Source organism: Periplaneta americana, chromosome 2 (genome assembly GCF_040183065.1).
Source record: "Periplaneta americana isolate PAMFEO1 chromosome 2, P.americana_PAMFEO1_priV1, whole genome shotgun sequence".
Lineage (NCBI taxonomy): Eukaryota > Metazoa > Arthropoda > Insecta > Blattodea > Blattidae > Periplaneta > Periplaneta americana.
Genome location: NC_091118.1, coordinates 21,694,308 through 21,711,059, shown reverse-complemented (window position 1 = coordinate 21,711,059; position 16,752 = coordinate 21,694,308). Strand labels below are relative to the sequence as shown.

General features: G+C 35.0%; 1 protein-coding gene across 1 annotated transcript in view; it reads right to left on the bottom strand.

Annotated features, from left to right (window-relative positions):
* Nucleotides 1-4,305: 4,305 nt before the first annotated feature.
* The window catches only part of LOC138716078 (very long chain fatty acid elongase 4-like), a 53,414-nt gene continuing 40,967 nt past the window's right edge, over nucleotides 4,306-16,752 (bottom strand). Inside the window, exons 6-8 of the mRNA XM_069848954.1 lie at nucleotides 15,828-15,933; nucleotides 12,995-13,131; nucleotides 4,306-4,565 (exon numbers count right to left, since the gene is read on the bottom strand). Of these exons, the coding sequence (XP_069705055.1) occupies nucleotides 4,404-4,565; nucleotides 12,995-13,131; nucleotides 15,828-15,933 (405 nt within the window). The 3' untranslated portion in view covers nucleotides 4,306-4,403. The remainder of the gene's footprint in view (nucleotides 4,566-12,994; nucleotides 13,132-15,827; nucleotides 15,934-16,752) is intronic.

The following is a 16,752-nucleotide window of genomic DNA, read 5'->3' as shown; positions in this document are numbered from 1 at the left end:
TTAACATTTGCATAGTATACTAAATAAGACATTATACCTTAAACACGCTACATTAAAAGGTACGGGGAATTAAATGTTGTTTGTACGTATTATTTCCAAAAGAAATTTATAAAAAATATTAAATGTGCGTAGAAAACGAAATATGATTTTCTGAAATTATTTTAGGTCGAGAACGTGCAAATCTATTAAGTAATCTTGAGAAACACCAGAATATTCAAGAAAATAAACGTAGACAACGTTATGGAATATTATTGGCTAGTTATGCAATTTCTCGTCTGTGATTTAAATCAATTCAGCGACGGAGAAACAGTAAAGAGGTTTATGATTAAAGCTGCCGAATTAATTTGCCCAAATTGAATAAAAGGTTTCGAGAGTCTCACGTTAACCAGGCGCTTTCCTAATAATTCGCCACTGACCGCCTTAGCGATTACGATAAGGTGACGCAGGTCACAGCAGTTTATATTTCCCATCCTACTCTGCAGTCTCCTCTCCTAGTAAACAAACTATTTCAAATCGAGTGCCTCACGTAACCGAAAATTGTGCCCTTGTAATGCTGTATATAGCTCGACCAAGCGGCATATACAGGGACATCCCTTTATTTTTACCAACATTTTTAACATTAACCTGGCTATACTCGGAAACACTGTTACCCCCTTCCAATACAGGAGTTTGGTGTTACTAGTGCAATATGTAAACAAATCATTTTACTAGTTATAGGAGGAGAGAAAAGTAGTGTATCCATTTATATTACAGGGAAATACGATATTAGGATCATCAGTTTCATTATTACTTTTACTGTAGTCTATCAAAATACAGTAGGGTAGTAACATTTTTTTCCACAAAATCAACTTTTCAGGCGATTTTATTCATTATATAATGGCTACTTTATTCAGCATATTACCGTACTTTCGGTAACTCTAATCTTCACCTCTGTTCAGTTCACACAGATGAAGTTATTCAGTCATGCTATACACCGTACCTGTGCGAAATAAGCAGGTGTGGGTATTTACGGATATCGCGAAAATCACGACATAATAGATATACAGTAGATTTTTAATAATCTTTACGAATTAAGTAATTCTGATTAATAATATGCGGATAAAACAATCGCGACAAATCGCGAAATAGAGTTCTAATAGCGAAATATGAATATATTTGTGAATTATTATTATTGCGTCGTTTTATAGCGAATTTTATATTCTGAGTTCCTTTTCGGACATTTTTTTCATTTGATTTTGTTATATAACCAAGTAGGTTACATTACATGATATTCCAGGTGTTCTGATTACATTACTGAACTAAAAAGACGGAGAATTCAACATTTCACTAATAATTTGAAAGTGTTAATTTGAGGGCTGCAAGTTTTTTTTTTTTTTTTTTTTTTTTTCGTTTTTGATGAATGTGTGTTGAATACAGTCTCAATCCAACAGATATTGTCTATTGGCCATACCGCACCTATACCAGAATCCAACGAACCTTAAATGTTAATTATTTGGAAAGTAATATTCATACTGAGTTAATACTCCAATTCCAAAATAATTGTATGTTCCAAAATTTCCATTAATATCCAACAAGAGTAGAAATCAATCTCCAACAATCTCTGCCAACACCAATATTAAAAAACACAAATGATAAAATTAATCTCCATAAATACCTGCCCTTGGAATTAAGCTTCAATAGTACAGGCTCTTCCTTCTATAGAAAACGCAACCATATTTATGAAACACACTATACTCTGTAGTGTTTACTTCACTGTTAGCAGACTTCGATTGCAACAGCGGCCGTAAGTTTGTGTGGCTGACAGGAGCAAGGATATTAGTGAAAGGGGTGGTAGTCAAGTACATTCAGAAACGCAGGTACAATAAAAATGCGAGTAAAAATAAAGTGATGTACCTGTACTACCTCTTTCGTCTATCTCTTTCTTTTCCGTTGTAAGCGCTCAGGCTCTTCTGAGATCTAAAGCGCGCACTTGCGCCTACGGGCATCAGTTGACATGACTGGTCTACTAGATGGACTAATATGTTATTAAGACAGCTGGAAATAAGTGACGACATAAAAGTTGCCATAGTATGACACACTAGACTGGCATAGATTCATTAAAAAAAAATAGCTTATGTGTAGTCCTATCATAGGTCGCCTGCTGCCACCCTACATAGTTGCTATTTCGGAACACTAACTTGTTTTCTGAACGAAAACTTCTAATATCTAAACAAAGATAGTGACTAGCAGACGAAAATTTACGAGTTGAATTAAGAGCGGTAATTTGTGATGTATTTTCTTAGGTTGTTGTAGCACAGTAAAAATAAAGGTGAAATAATAGTAATATGCGTTACAAGAGCGGTATGTTGAAGTTTTGATGTTCGAGGAAAAGTTTGAAAAATCGAAACGTAGTTGAGCTTTTTTAATTTCCGAGAATTGAAAGAAAACATACCGCTCGTGTATCGTACATTATTTTGTGCGAAGATCGTTTATTACATACCTGAAAGAGGAATTTCTAATTAGTTGCAATGAAATCTCCATCTTGGTTTCTGTTCAATGACGGCAAATTTGGAAAACAAAAATATCTATCTTCAACATTGTTGCTTTAAAATGTTTTCTGTGTACGCTATACTCCAGCAGGCCATGATATACGTCTGTCTTTTTTTCCCCCAGTCTATAAATGCGAACTTAAAACAAACGGTAAGGCTATGTAATGATCAAAGCTCGGAACTTGGGGACTTGTGTCTTTGCACGTGGCTAAGCGACTGACTTCAATGTCAACAAACTCCCGCTTCCAGCACGGAGGTACTGTCAGGTCTGCTATAAAAGTGGTTTCTGACTGAAGCAACATATTGATAGTATTATGGTAGTTTGAAACACGTAATTTTGTAGCAGATATTATATATAATAAAAATAAACATCAGCAATATATCAAATTTACTGTACTGCTCTGTACATTATATTACAGTGTATGACTACTTACATTCGAAGATTTTCGAACCCATAACTTCTTCGTCAGTGAGTTAAACATGATTTGAAACGAGAAAAACTTATTTCCACGTCACATGAAATGACGGGAGCAAACTTAAAATAAATGTTTTAACTGCCACTGTTTTGTTCGATTTTCAGCAGTTGCTAGCTGATCTCTTATCTGAGAAAGATAAGTATATCGTAAATTTTTCTTGAAAATAGTTTTCAATTTGTGTGTCACTACTAAGTCAGATCCCTCTACGACTATGGCTATGGACAAATTTTCCACCACTTTAAGGGACTGCAATGTCTTTCAATGAATGCCGTTTCCAGCCTTTAGTTTGTGTGTGGCACAACTTACAAAGTATAAACTCTCCATTCGTAGAAAATAATGTATCTCCTCCGAATTTCTCCACGAAATTCTGTACCTAAAATTTAAAAAATGTATTTTCAAACTTCTATAATACCCATTCGAATAACACGTATTTTCTAATTCCTCTAACAGCCCGTTTATTTGTAATTCTCTGATTGTCATTGGCTTCAACATGACACAGTTTCCTCGTGCGTAGATGTGACCACTTTCTTAGTACATACGATTGTCCTTGAGCGCTTACAGCGTGAGCTTTGTATACGTTGTACCTGTAACCTTACTCATGCACACGACACACAAGTCCCCAAGTGCCGAGCTTTGGTAATGATTTATTTTTCATTTTAATATTTTAACAATATTATTTATATAACATATTGCAGTAATAACATCGGCATCTGGAATCTTGTTGATTTTTTCATGGCTTCCTTAATGGAATGGAGTTGTAGAGTTTACTTAATTTTTGCAAATATTTAAAAACAATAATTAACATTGCAATTTAGGTGAAATTGCAGTGGTAAGTTTCCAATTTATAATTATTACTATGTTAAACGTCTCTAAAAATAATATGTTAAAAGCCTAAAGCAGTAAAATCAATATGTCACTTAAGCGGTAAGAAGAGGAAAATTGTTATGTGTGTTAGGTTGGGAATACTGAATGTGGAATTTCACACTTTCCGCGGATTGGTTTTGTGCGGAAACCAAACAAATACGCACGATCTCGCACAAAATATAATCTGTCAATCTATAAATCATTATTGTGTAGTTTACGTCAGATGCTTGTGTTGAGAGTCTGCCACTGGGATCCGAACGTAGTGCTCTGTACTCTTCGATTGATATTACATCTTATGTATTGCGGCTTGCGTCCAGTGACGTCATAGTGCGTACAAATTTGCCGACGGCTGCCATAAAGTCTGAATAAATTATAGTCACAATCTAATTGAAATATAATGGGTTTTACTATATAATATACTAGTACAACGTAAAGTTTAGTATCATTATTTAATACTTCATCTTAATTGAACTATTTTTGTAATAACATCTCCTTGACAACTAGAACAGAGTTAATTGTTACTTAAGCTATTTTATTATACTTTGACTTTCTTTATGTATGAATTGTAGTAGAATCTGGCGAAAAGGTACCAGAAAATACTCTCAAAGATAAGAAAGAAAACTGATGTTATTTTGGGATGTATACAGTCAAACAACAGCATATATGCGCAGTAGGTGACGACCAATGAGAACTGCACCTATAAACAAGAAAAAATAATAAGATTAACGTAATTGAATATGTGATTCCTCTAGAATCATAACTCAGAATATAAAAAACTTGTTTTTTGGCAACTAAATAAAAACTTACATACCGCTAATTACCATTTGGCAGATTTATGTTAAATATCTATACTAATAATAAATCTGTAGCCGAAATTTTTCTGGTAATTATCGATTTTCCAAAAATAATTGGTCATATCATATATAATTAACCGCCCTAAAACCGAAAATCGCATTTTTTAAATTTTTGTTTGTATGTCTGTCTGTCTAGATGTTTGTTACCTTTTCACGCGATAATGGCTGAACCGATTTATATCAAAATTGGAATATAAATTAAGTTCGTTGTAACTTATAATTTAGGCTATATGTCATTCAAAATATTTGATTTAAAAGGGGGGTTATAAGTGGGCTTGAATTAAATAAATCGAAATATCTCCCTTGTTATTAACTTTCATGAAACATATTACATAACAAAAGTTTCTTTAAAAATAATTTCCAATAAGTTGTATACTATGCAAAATTTTGATAGGACCGATATTTAATGAGATACATGAGTTTCAAAATTACAATAACAACGCCATCTAAGGCGGTGTAATGAAATAAAAAACAAAGGGGCCTTGGACAACAATAATCGAAAGCTATGAAACATAGCGTACAGATAATGTTTCTGTGTTTGTATGAAGTAATACCGGAAGCTAAATTCACCTATTTGTATAATTAATTATTAATTCAAAATTGAAAGTGTAGTTTCTGCAGATGGACATAATGCTATAACGTTATACAGTAACTTCTGAGTGAATCGAGGACAGGTAAGATTAAAATAACTTCTTATGCACAGAAAACTTGATAGGCTATTCTGTACATTCGTTTCCTGTATTTCCTAAAATAATTTTTATGACCAAATGAGTGGTCTCTGGATCAAAATGATCGCATTTTAATTCTTTTAATACAATTTAAGTTAACTAACCTAATAAACGATTTATCCTTCTATCAAACACGATTGTTCCCTGGATCAAATGTGCTATATTAATTATGTAATTACTTTATTTTTCTTTCTAACGGGTACAGCGGAGCGCACGGGTACGGCTATTAATAAATATTAATAATTACTGTTTTAAGTAAAGTCGTTTGTTTTATATATGATTATGAATTTTTAAAGAATAAGTAATTTTTTGGATATCGTGAGTTATGACTCTAAAGGACTCATATTTTCCCTTACAAAGTTGTCATTGTACTGAATTATACAGGGTGACATTAACGTTAAAGAGTAAATCCTCATGGTAAAAGCAATAGAAATTTGCTTTGTTTGTCATTTTGCGTTATTTATTTTTATTTAGTGGAAAATTGACTTCGTTTTTATAAAAGTTGCAACATCGCACTAGTAACACTTGCCAGCGGATGAAAACACACCTGCGAGGCAGTGCAGTGGAGGGAAAATGTGTAAACAAACAGCCTGCTGCACGCTCTGCTCTGTAAAAGGCTCTACGCTCTGCGGTATTCAGTCCTTTATGGTGAAGCACGCTTCTTCATTTCGGTAACAGCGTTGCCAAATACCCATCGCTTAAAGTGATTTGTTAATAATTAAGTTACTGAAGTACTCTTAAACTGTAAAAGTGACAGAAGAATTTGTTACGCAAAATTGATAAGATGAGTTCCTGTAAATTATTTTTTCCAACAAAATCACTGGACTAAACTCTATGACAACATATTATTTCAATGGTATAATTCACATGTATAAAATATGATATTAAATGAGCACAGATGGCAGGGATTCCAGTTTTTCTAAAAATATCTTAATTGTGTCTAATTCCCCCATGTCACTGGGCTTCTCATCAGATCATTTCTTTCGTCAATTTCATCCAGAAACGCTCTCGCTGACAAACATAGTTTTAAGTCCATGATGTCTCCGACTCATTTCGCTAGTAAACCACTGCTTTTTATGCATAGGATTTCAACCAGAGTCCTCGTGGGAGTTAAGATCGGTGTAATTAATTAAGCTTGATAATTAAGCTTAAGTAATTAAGGGGAGTCTGTACTGCCATCCCATCAATGTAAAGCAGAGTAATAAAAGATAAAGACCGTAATTTTAGCCTGTTACATACAATAATACTTGAAGAATAACCCCTAAAAATTTCAAATGTGTATCTTATGTAAGTCCTGAGAAAAGTGCACCTAAATTAGATGAAATTTACATTGCTGGGATAGGCAGTAGAGACTCCCCTTGTTGCTAAGTTGACGTTTTAAGGTTAGTGAAGTTCGGATGTAAATAATTAATTCAACATGTACTTAATTACGTTGATAATTAATTAGGTATACTTTAAATATTTTGGTTTACTTTAAATAATACTGCTTTCTTTGCTTAAGTTGTTTCTTTTAATTTAGGTTTTGCATTCCATTATTATTATTATTATTATTATTATTATTATTATTATTATTATTATTATTATTATTATTATTATTATTATTATTATTATTATTAATTGTAATTCTATTATGAGAGTAATTTGGTGTACTACTGTTGCCGAGTGTTTACCCATTTGCAGTGTGAATTCTCACATAGCCTACATACATACATACATAAAATACAATACAATACAATACAATACAAAACAATACATACATGTTTGCACATTTCCAACTTTGTGTGTGTGTGTGTGTGTGTGAGTGAGTGAGTGAGTGAGTGAGTGAGTGAGTGAGTGAGTGAGTGAGTGAGTGAGTGAGTGAGTGAGTGAGTGAGTGAGAGAGAGAGAGAGAGAGTGTGGTGTGTGTGTGTTTTTTTTTTGCAGTATATATTTCAACATGCCCCATTACATAGGTAATATTACATGTTTTGACATTTCTAGATAATTACATTTTTAAGATTGCAAATTTGCCAGTTGCGTAATCAATAAATATCTGTGTGATAAGATATGCGATGAGAATAAATTATAGTTAAGTACCATTCCAAATTGTGAATTCTTGCACCTTCCTACTTACAAACTTTCAAATTACATTAGCATTATTAATTGAAGATTATAAGACCCTGTGTTTCCCTAGTTACAATTTTAAATTACATCAGCAGCAAGAATTTAATTATATATCACTCCTACATTTTCCTAGTTACAGATTTCAATTCAATAAGCAATAAACACACAAAAGGATAAAGATAATATACCAGTAAGTTACATAGATAGATCAAGAGACATTAAGGACATGGACATAGTTCCACAGTAACAGTTTTACAAATTACACATACAATTAGAATATGTCTTAAAATATATTTACAAATTACCAAACCCCACATAAGAATAGAAACACACTAAATTATATTTAAAAATTATCAAGACTTCACTTTCACTATCCTAGATTTCAATTCAATAAGCAATAAACCCACAAAAGGATAAAGATAATATACCAGTAAGTTACACAGATAGATCAAAAGACTTTAAAGACATGGACATAGTTCCACAGTATTCATTTTAGATTTCAATTCAATAAGCAATAAACCCACAAAAGGATAAAGATAATATACCAGTAAGTTACACAGATAGATCAAAAGACATTAAAGACATGGGCATAGTTCCACAGTATAAGTTTTATAAGTTACACATACAATTAGAGTATAATCATCTTAAAATATATTTACAAATTACCAAACCCCACATAAGAATAGAAACACACTAAATTATATTTAAAAATTATCAAGACTTCACTTTCACTATCCTAGATTTCAATTCAATAAGCAATAAACACACAAAAGGATAAAGATAATATACCAGTAAGTTACGCAGATAGATCAAAAGACATTAAGGACATGGACATAGTTCCACAGTATCAGTTTTACAAATTACACATTACACATGCAATTAGAATATAATCATCTTAAAATATATTTACAAATTACCAAACCCCACATAAGAATAGAAACACACTAAATTAAAATTAAATATTATCAAGACTTCGCTTTCACTATCCTATTTACAAGTTTTGCAGTTTCACTGTCAAGTTTGATGTTTCACAGAATTGTGAAGTCTATATCGCGGACGAAGGTCGAAAATATTTGGAGGTAGTTGGAGGCCAGTGCTTCGCACGTTGTTGGCCACTTGCCTCCTGCTTCTTGGATTTTTCTTATCATATCGTTCCTTTGTCTGGTCACTATGTTACAATCAAATATTACGTGATTGACTGTTTGTTCCTGCTGTCCACATGGGCATATGGGAGACTCTATTATTCTAAATCTGTGGAGATATGCCCTCAGCTTTCCGTGTCCTGTTGTCATTCCTGTGAATTCTGGGGAAATGGGCACCTTTCGGCTCAACCTCCTCTTGACTGAGGGGAAAAAAGGCTTTGCTTATCCTTCCTTTCGTCGAATTGGACCATTGTTGCTGCCACATGTCGAGCCCCCTCTCCTTCTCTCGTGTCAGAATAACTTCTCTTGGTGTTTTGTTGTAGACGACTTCCCTATTCTCTAACGCCGCTGCTTTCGCCAGTCTGTCTGCTAGTTCGTTGCCCAATATACCGGAATGTCCTTTGACCCAACCGAAGTGTATTATCCACTTGGATTGTGTTAATTCTATAATTTTTGTTTTTATTCTCTCAATTATTCTGTTCCGTTTGGATTTGCTACTCAGTAGGTCTAATGTTATCTTGCTATCAGAGTATATGGCGACAAGCTTCTCTTCGTCTGATCGGTCTTGGATTCCTTGGAGCGTTTCTAGTACCTTTAAGACTGCAATTTGTTCAGCTTGGTTGTTTGTACAGTTTTTGTGTAATTTGTATTTTAGTTGTTGTGTTGGGTTCCCGTTCTCGAATATAATTCCGGCTGCTCCTACATTTTCTCCGGTCTTGCTACCATCGGTATACACTTCGGTTGGATATAGGGCTCCTTGTTCCACTTCGTGAATGGCTGGTGATTGTGCAGGATGTCGCCAGTATTTAGGTTCCAGTGGGGAATCGTATTCCGCGTTGTCGACTCTTGTTGCCAGGTAAGTTTGTACTTTTGCTTCTATTGTTATGGCTATGGGGGGTACGCCAGCTAGTATGCAGGAGGCATCATAAGAAATAGTCCGGTAGGCTTTGGCTATTTTGATGTTGATTAGCCGTTGTATCCTCTTGAATTTCGTGAGGTTCTTATTTTTCTTAATGGCTTCCGCCCACACTGGTGCTCCGTAAGTTAATATAGGCACAATGGCTCCTTCATAAATTGTCTTGAGCGATTTGTGACCTAAGCCCCATTGTAGCTTAGCTGTTCTTGCCAGTCTGTTTATCAAAGTCAGCGAGTTTTCTGCGACATGATCTATATGAGTAGTGAAGTTGAATTTGGTGTCCAGATATATTCCTAAATATTTAATTTCCTCAGTTTGAGCCAACCTTTTATGGTTCAAGTAAATGCTGACATTTCTGTCCTCGTTCCTTTTCCTTGTTATGAAGAGAGTCTTAGATTTTTTGGCGTTAAATTCTATTTTGTTTTTGGTTGCCCAGTTCTCGATCTTCTTGATTTCTTGGTTTGCGGATTGTTCTGCTTCTAGTTTGAACTTTCCTCTTGTGAGAATGATTAGATCATCTGCGAAGGCTATGGCTTTGGTTCGGCTGCTGAAGTCCAGATTTAGGAGTGAGTTGAACATGATATTCCAATATCCAGGGCCGCAACATGATCCTTGTGGGCAACCTTTCTGAACTTCTCTTTCTGTTGTGTAGTTGTTAATTGAAAAAATTGCTCTTCTGTTGCTAAAGTAGCTGGCTGATAGACTATACAGATTTTTAGGGCATTGAAGTTCTCTTAGTTGTTTAAGGATGCTGGGCCACCAGGCTGCGTCAAACGCCCCTTTGACGTCCAGACTGACTATAACGACACATTCTTTCGAGCTCAGGCTCTTTTCTACGAAGTTTTTAACTTCTACCACTGCGTCCACTGTTCCTCTCTGGGGGGTGAATCCATATTGATTATTGTTAAGGAGTTCGTTGGAGTATGTGTGATGCAATATCCTGTCGATCATCATTCTTTCCAGCAGTTTGCCTCCGATATTCAGTAAGCTGATGGGGCGAAATTTGGACACGTCGTTGCAGTCCTCTTTGCCCGGCTTGATGAGTGGGACGATGATTGAACGTTTCCATTTTGTGGGGAAACAGCCCTTCTGCAGACATACGTTATACATTTTGGTAAAGAATAGAGGAAGGACTTTGATAGCCCTCATGAGGATTTCGCTGGATAATCCGTCCTCTCCAGGAGACTTTTTTGGGTTGAATTTCTTTAGAGTTGTCATTATCTCTTCTGTAGTGAAATCCATGTCGTCCTCAGTGCCTATTGGCTCTTGAACTTCCTTTCTGATCTTCCTGTGTTGGTCGTTATCGTTGTGTTGTCCATCTTCGGGTATGAAGTTTTCAATCATATATGTTATTGTGCTGCTCGTGTCCGTAGTATAGGTTCCGTCTTCTTTTAATAGTGTGTTCAATGTAGTTGGAGATCTAGTTTTTTCCGGATGCCATTTTGTATGCTTGGTTCCAAGGGTTGGTTCCTTCATCAATGGTACAGAATGCTTTCCATGATTGTATTTTTGTTTCTTGCATTTTCTCTTCATATACTCGTTTTCCTTCCAAGTACTTTCCTTTTCTTTCTTGTCTTAGGTTCTCGTTATTATATGTTCTTTGGTATCTTCTCCTAAGTGCATTTGTCTTTTTCCTTAGCACTGTTAGCTCGTCTGTCCACCAGGAGACTATGTTTTTCTTCATTACATGTTCGGCTCCTCTTGAAACTTTAAAGGTGGCGTTGCTGGTTTCTATGATGCAAGAGAATGCTGCGTCTATTAGGTCTTCCGCGTGCTCGTAGATGTTTGTTTTTTCGCACAGTTCCTGGTCGACTTGGTCCGTGCTTTTATTTTCTTCCTTATAGTTAAATTTGGATGCAACTTTAGATATGAACAGGGTATCAAACTTTTCTAGTTCATCTTCCCTTACTATGTATCTTGTCCTCACATTTCCTATAGCGGTATTATGTCTTTCCTGCCTTTCCACTGTGATGTTATATGTGAGTAACTTGTGATCCGAACAACTTTCTTGTGTGCCGCATGACCAATCTTTAACGTGCCGTAATAATCGGGGGTTAACTATGGTTAGGTCCACGTAACTACTGCCTCTTATAGTTTCAAACGTTGGCTCTGATCTTTCATTTATGATGTGTAGGTTACTGATCATCAAAAAATCTTCTAGAGTTTTACCTCGTTGGTTAGTTACAGTGTCATGCCATGTTTTATTCCTGGCGTTGCTATCAACTGCTATTAATAGACCTTGTCCCTTTGAGAATTGCATAATGTGCTCTACTGCTCTAATGTTTATGTTGATGTCTAATGTGATATCGAAATATGAACATATTCCGTAGAATTTCAAGTTTTTGTAGCTTATTTCGGCTACGATACAGTCTTCATTCGATAATTGTGTGATGAGTAGTACGTCGACTTCTTTGTTATTTACGATTACAGCCGATCGTTTCCTTCCGTTCCCACTCACAAACGTTCTAAGGGATTTTGGTATTCCGGCAAGATGATTATGGATATTATACGGCTCCTGCACAAGAGCAATGTCTATTTGAGCTTCTTGCATAAGTTGGACCAAGTTGGTTGTTGCTGCGCGCTTGTGTTGTAGATTAACTTGTACAACACGTAAGTGGTTGCATTTTTTGTGTGTAGGGTTAACATTTTCCATTTCAATAGTCGATCTTTTCCGCTAACTTCTTTAGTGCAATTGTGTAACAAATACAGCTCCTGTCAAGTGATGAATGATTTTCACGAATTGCAGCTCCATTGTTGTATTTATTGAAGTTAACGCAGTTGATACATCGGTGATCTTCTTTATTTGCTTTGCAGTCTGACTTTCTAGGGTTCTGTGAGCAGTGTGGGCACACTAGTTCTCCTTTGCATTCCTGGGCTCTGTGGTTGTATTTAGAGCATTTGTAGCAGCGCAGAACGGTTAGATAATCGTCAGTATTACAGACGTGCCACCCTATTTTAAGCTTTGTTCCTGCCAAGCGTTTGCGTATTTCAGATCGCACTTCTATTACTAGGTTTTTGTGCTTCTTTCTATCTTCGAATACGAATTTTGGAGTGACGTCACCTATACTCAAATTTAATTCCGAATTCTGAGATATGATTGCGTCCTCGGCATTCTCTATATTTACCTCCCCGGGTACATTAAATATTATTATTCTCGGGTTTTTTAGTATGGGTAAATAACTTTCAAGGTCGTCGCCACAGACTTCATTTATTTTCTCCGAAACTTTCACCAATTCATCTTTTTTCCCGGACTCAATCATTACTTGGCCATTTTTTAGGGTTTTCAAAGCATGTATGCCTACTTTCATTTGGGTCGGGTTGAGTTTTGACTAAGCAGGGTGTGTGTGTGTGTGTGTGTGTGTGTGTGTGCGTGTTTTTTTTACCAGTTGCAGTAAGGTGATGTACTTCTTCCACCAGAGATACTTCTGGATTCTGGGCCCCAATGCAGCGAGCATGTAGTACGTGTACATGAATATATGGACGACCGAATTTACGAAAAGGCATACTGAAGCCTGTTCACCTGCAAAGAGAAAGAAACTTCAGATTTATATCTCTAAATCATAGTCTAGTATATACAGTCACGAAGCTCAATATGTAGTAAAGATGCATTCATAGATAGTTGCTAACCACTAGGATCGCTAATATCGCCTCATTACAGACTATGCAAAATAGTACCGGCACAGTCTATTGTTCCTAGCACCCTCACAACTCCAGCTTCGTGACTGTATATACTAGACTGTGTCTATATTTACTCGGTTCGAAGCATTTATTATTCTTTTCTTACTTATCACGTGTTCTAATTATGTTTTATGGTTTGGAGTTTTCTCAACAGTTCTTTATTCTAGCTATAACCATTAATAATTATTCGAACTATAATATGGTAGGGGAGAAGTGGGTACAGTGAGACAGGGAGGACAGTGAGATATTTTTTATTAGATTGTAAATTTTGATGTTGAAATGTTTGTAACAGTGGAGTTGTATGTTGCATGAGTAAAGTAACAGTATTTTCATACTCGATTTGATTCTAGTTATAAAGGTGAGTGATGAAAAAATAATTCGTAATTTTTCGCTATAGACTTAAAATTTTGGCTTTTTTTTTTAATGAAGGTTATATTGTATATGCAAATTAAATAGAAATATGAATGTTTTGTTACCTGATACTATGGTATTTGACGTTATGTTTTGCAAAGTTTCGTCTTTCTTGTTTTGATTTTGAAGTGATGGTGCCATTTTTAAACGAACTATGCGTAAAGGGAACAGTGAGACATGCCATTGAAGGGTACACTGAGACGTCTCACTGTTCCCATTTACCAATGATTTGCAAAAATAAACTGTAATTATATTACATTTACCGGTAACTAACATTAAAAATGAACATACTAGTAACCAATTTAGGAACTATAGCTTAAAATAATGAATGCATTACATTTTAATGGTTTCTTAAATAAAAAATTATTCACAAAATTTAAAAAAATATTAAAAAATAATAAAGAATTAAATTAAATTCTTATAATTATAAGCTTTGTTGTCACCAAAAATTCATTTTATTTTTGCAAAAGTTTGGAAAGTCATGGAAAATTCACTTTTCCAAATGTTCCAGATGTTTCAATGGCTTCGAAGTAAGACATCAAAATGATTCTAAATAGGTCTACAGAACATGGCAAGATAGAGACAGCAAGCTTTTTTTCTATTGAAATAGATGTAAATCATTTCAATGTCCGTTAATAGACACTGGTGTCTCACTGTACCCTCTTGAATGGGAACAATGAGACATTTGCATTTTTTTTGACAAACACGCATTGTATATTATGTCCAGTGGCGGTTCCTCTATATGAGCACAGGAGCACGTGAACACCTTAAAAACCAAAAATAATCGTACATATTACTGTATTAATATTATTACATCTATTACTTTCCAATGTGTAATGACGTTCCTACATATTTCGTCTCGACAGAATGTCCCGTTCGTGTGTTGTGTGTCTTTAAATCTCTATTGGACAGATTGACAGCAGTTCGCACAATTTTTCCGTAGCAGGGTGGAATAGTCTCAGGCGAGAATATTTTCTGGTTTGGTACAATGGTTACAATAGCTCTGGCTCGCACAGGTCTTAACGTGCTAGTGACAGAGAAACAGAGATGCTCCATCTTCCTTGGGTCTGGCATCCTGTTCCTTTCTCCCTCTTTCCTCGTTTTCTCTCTTTACTGTTTCTTTTCAAAATACCGATACGCACGGGGGCTGATTCTGTTGTCTTTTGTTCAGCAAAGTAAGTAACACACGTGTGTAAAGTTGTGAGGGTGTTAAATTAAGAGAGGATTAAAATATTCCTCCGTAGCACAATGACATAAGAGCGATTAAGTACATTGGCTATGTTGGCCGTGGAAAAAAAAACTTGTTAACAACATTAGAGTTATTGATAAATTTGCATCTCTCAAAACTAGGCGCATGGAGTTTCTCTACAAATAAATCTAGATCTTCAACAACAGCAGTGAAGGTGAGTCCTATGAATTAATTTTACTCTACTCTTGTTTAATGGTTTTAATTTTGGTGTATTTGCGTAGATTTGGTGCATGAATATTAGAACTCGTTTATCTCTGACGTGTGACTCAGCTATACGAGAATAGCCTATGTCAGTGTGTTCATTACAAATATTTTTTTTTGTGAACACCCATCCAAGAAAGGCACGAGCCGCCACTGATTATGTCCTTTATCTATTAACATTTCTGTTTATGTATTATTGTACTCCATGTTTTAATGTATATTTCTGTTGCACTTGATTTTAAAAATGCTTGAAATTTCACTTGCATACATATGTCTTAATATTTTGTGTCTCAATGTACCCACTACTCCCCTACTCTATATTATCACTTCGATGAATATTAAGTTACACTATTTTCTCTAATTATACGCAGGATGGACCCTCCATGTTTTATGTTTCTGTATATTTGAATGTACTATGTAGCTTTAACATGCATATAAGTGCACGTAGAAATCCAAACTCATTTTGTGGATGTTATAACTGATTTGTCTGCAAATTTTTCCTGTCCATTAGGTATTCAAGGTACATGGAGTAAGAGGGTTTTGTTTGCTTGCGGGTATTTTCATGCCTATTATTTCACTTATACTATTTCATCCCACTTTTTACAAATAACGGTAAAGAAGACCTCCCATATGAATTTTAATTCCCTGCTTGAATCACTATTTCATGTTATACTTACATGGAATGTATTTATAAATGTACCAGACGACTAGTATCAAAGCACTGTGGTGATAAACATGGAGGAATGTTACTTGTTGATGCTTCTTTCGTAGAACGAAGAAAACCTGGAGTTCATAAAGTCCACATTGTAATTCAAACACAAATGGAAAATGTTAAGTTTTTTGTTGTTTCAGAAACACGTAAATAATTGTTCATGTTGTAAATATGTTTTATTGATGGCAGCGATTTTGATGGTCGATGATAATGATGTAGAGTGTTAGCTATCTGACTTTCGATTGTCTTCAGATTACCGGGAAAACTTTAAGTAGCGTTACAACAGCTGATATTAAAAGCACCTCTTTTATATAATTGTCTGATAAGAATAATGCACGGAACTTAAGAACTGAATACATTTAGAAGAAATTTGTAGGGTTTTTATCTCACAAAAGAAGACTTTTCGAATTTTAATTGGTTCTGATTACAAATGCCCATTCTAGGCCTCTGTTTGTTCAAGGAAAATATCGACAATAAATAAATCTATATTATATTGAAATCTTTGTTGAGAATGAAGAACAATTTAAATGATTACATGTGATATCTATTAATTATTTACGAGGGTCATTTCATAAGTCATGGCAACAAATTTATATTTTTCGAATAACCGAAAATTTGGTGGGTTCAGTATATACCTACGTTTGAAAACCTGTTGTACTGTTCTCCAACCAGGAGATCAACCGTGAAAGGAATGTGATTACTATTGCGTCATGTATTGAAGCGAAGTAGATATATAATATTATGGTTATAACGTCTGTTTAAAAACCATGCGCTCTCCTGCATTTGTTATTTCCTGTATGGAGAGGTTAAAAGACCAGGAGATTAACAGTGATCTAATGTTGTAACTAGGGTAGTATAAACATGTGTGTATCAATGTTATTGTTTGTGCT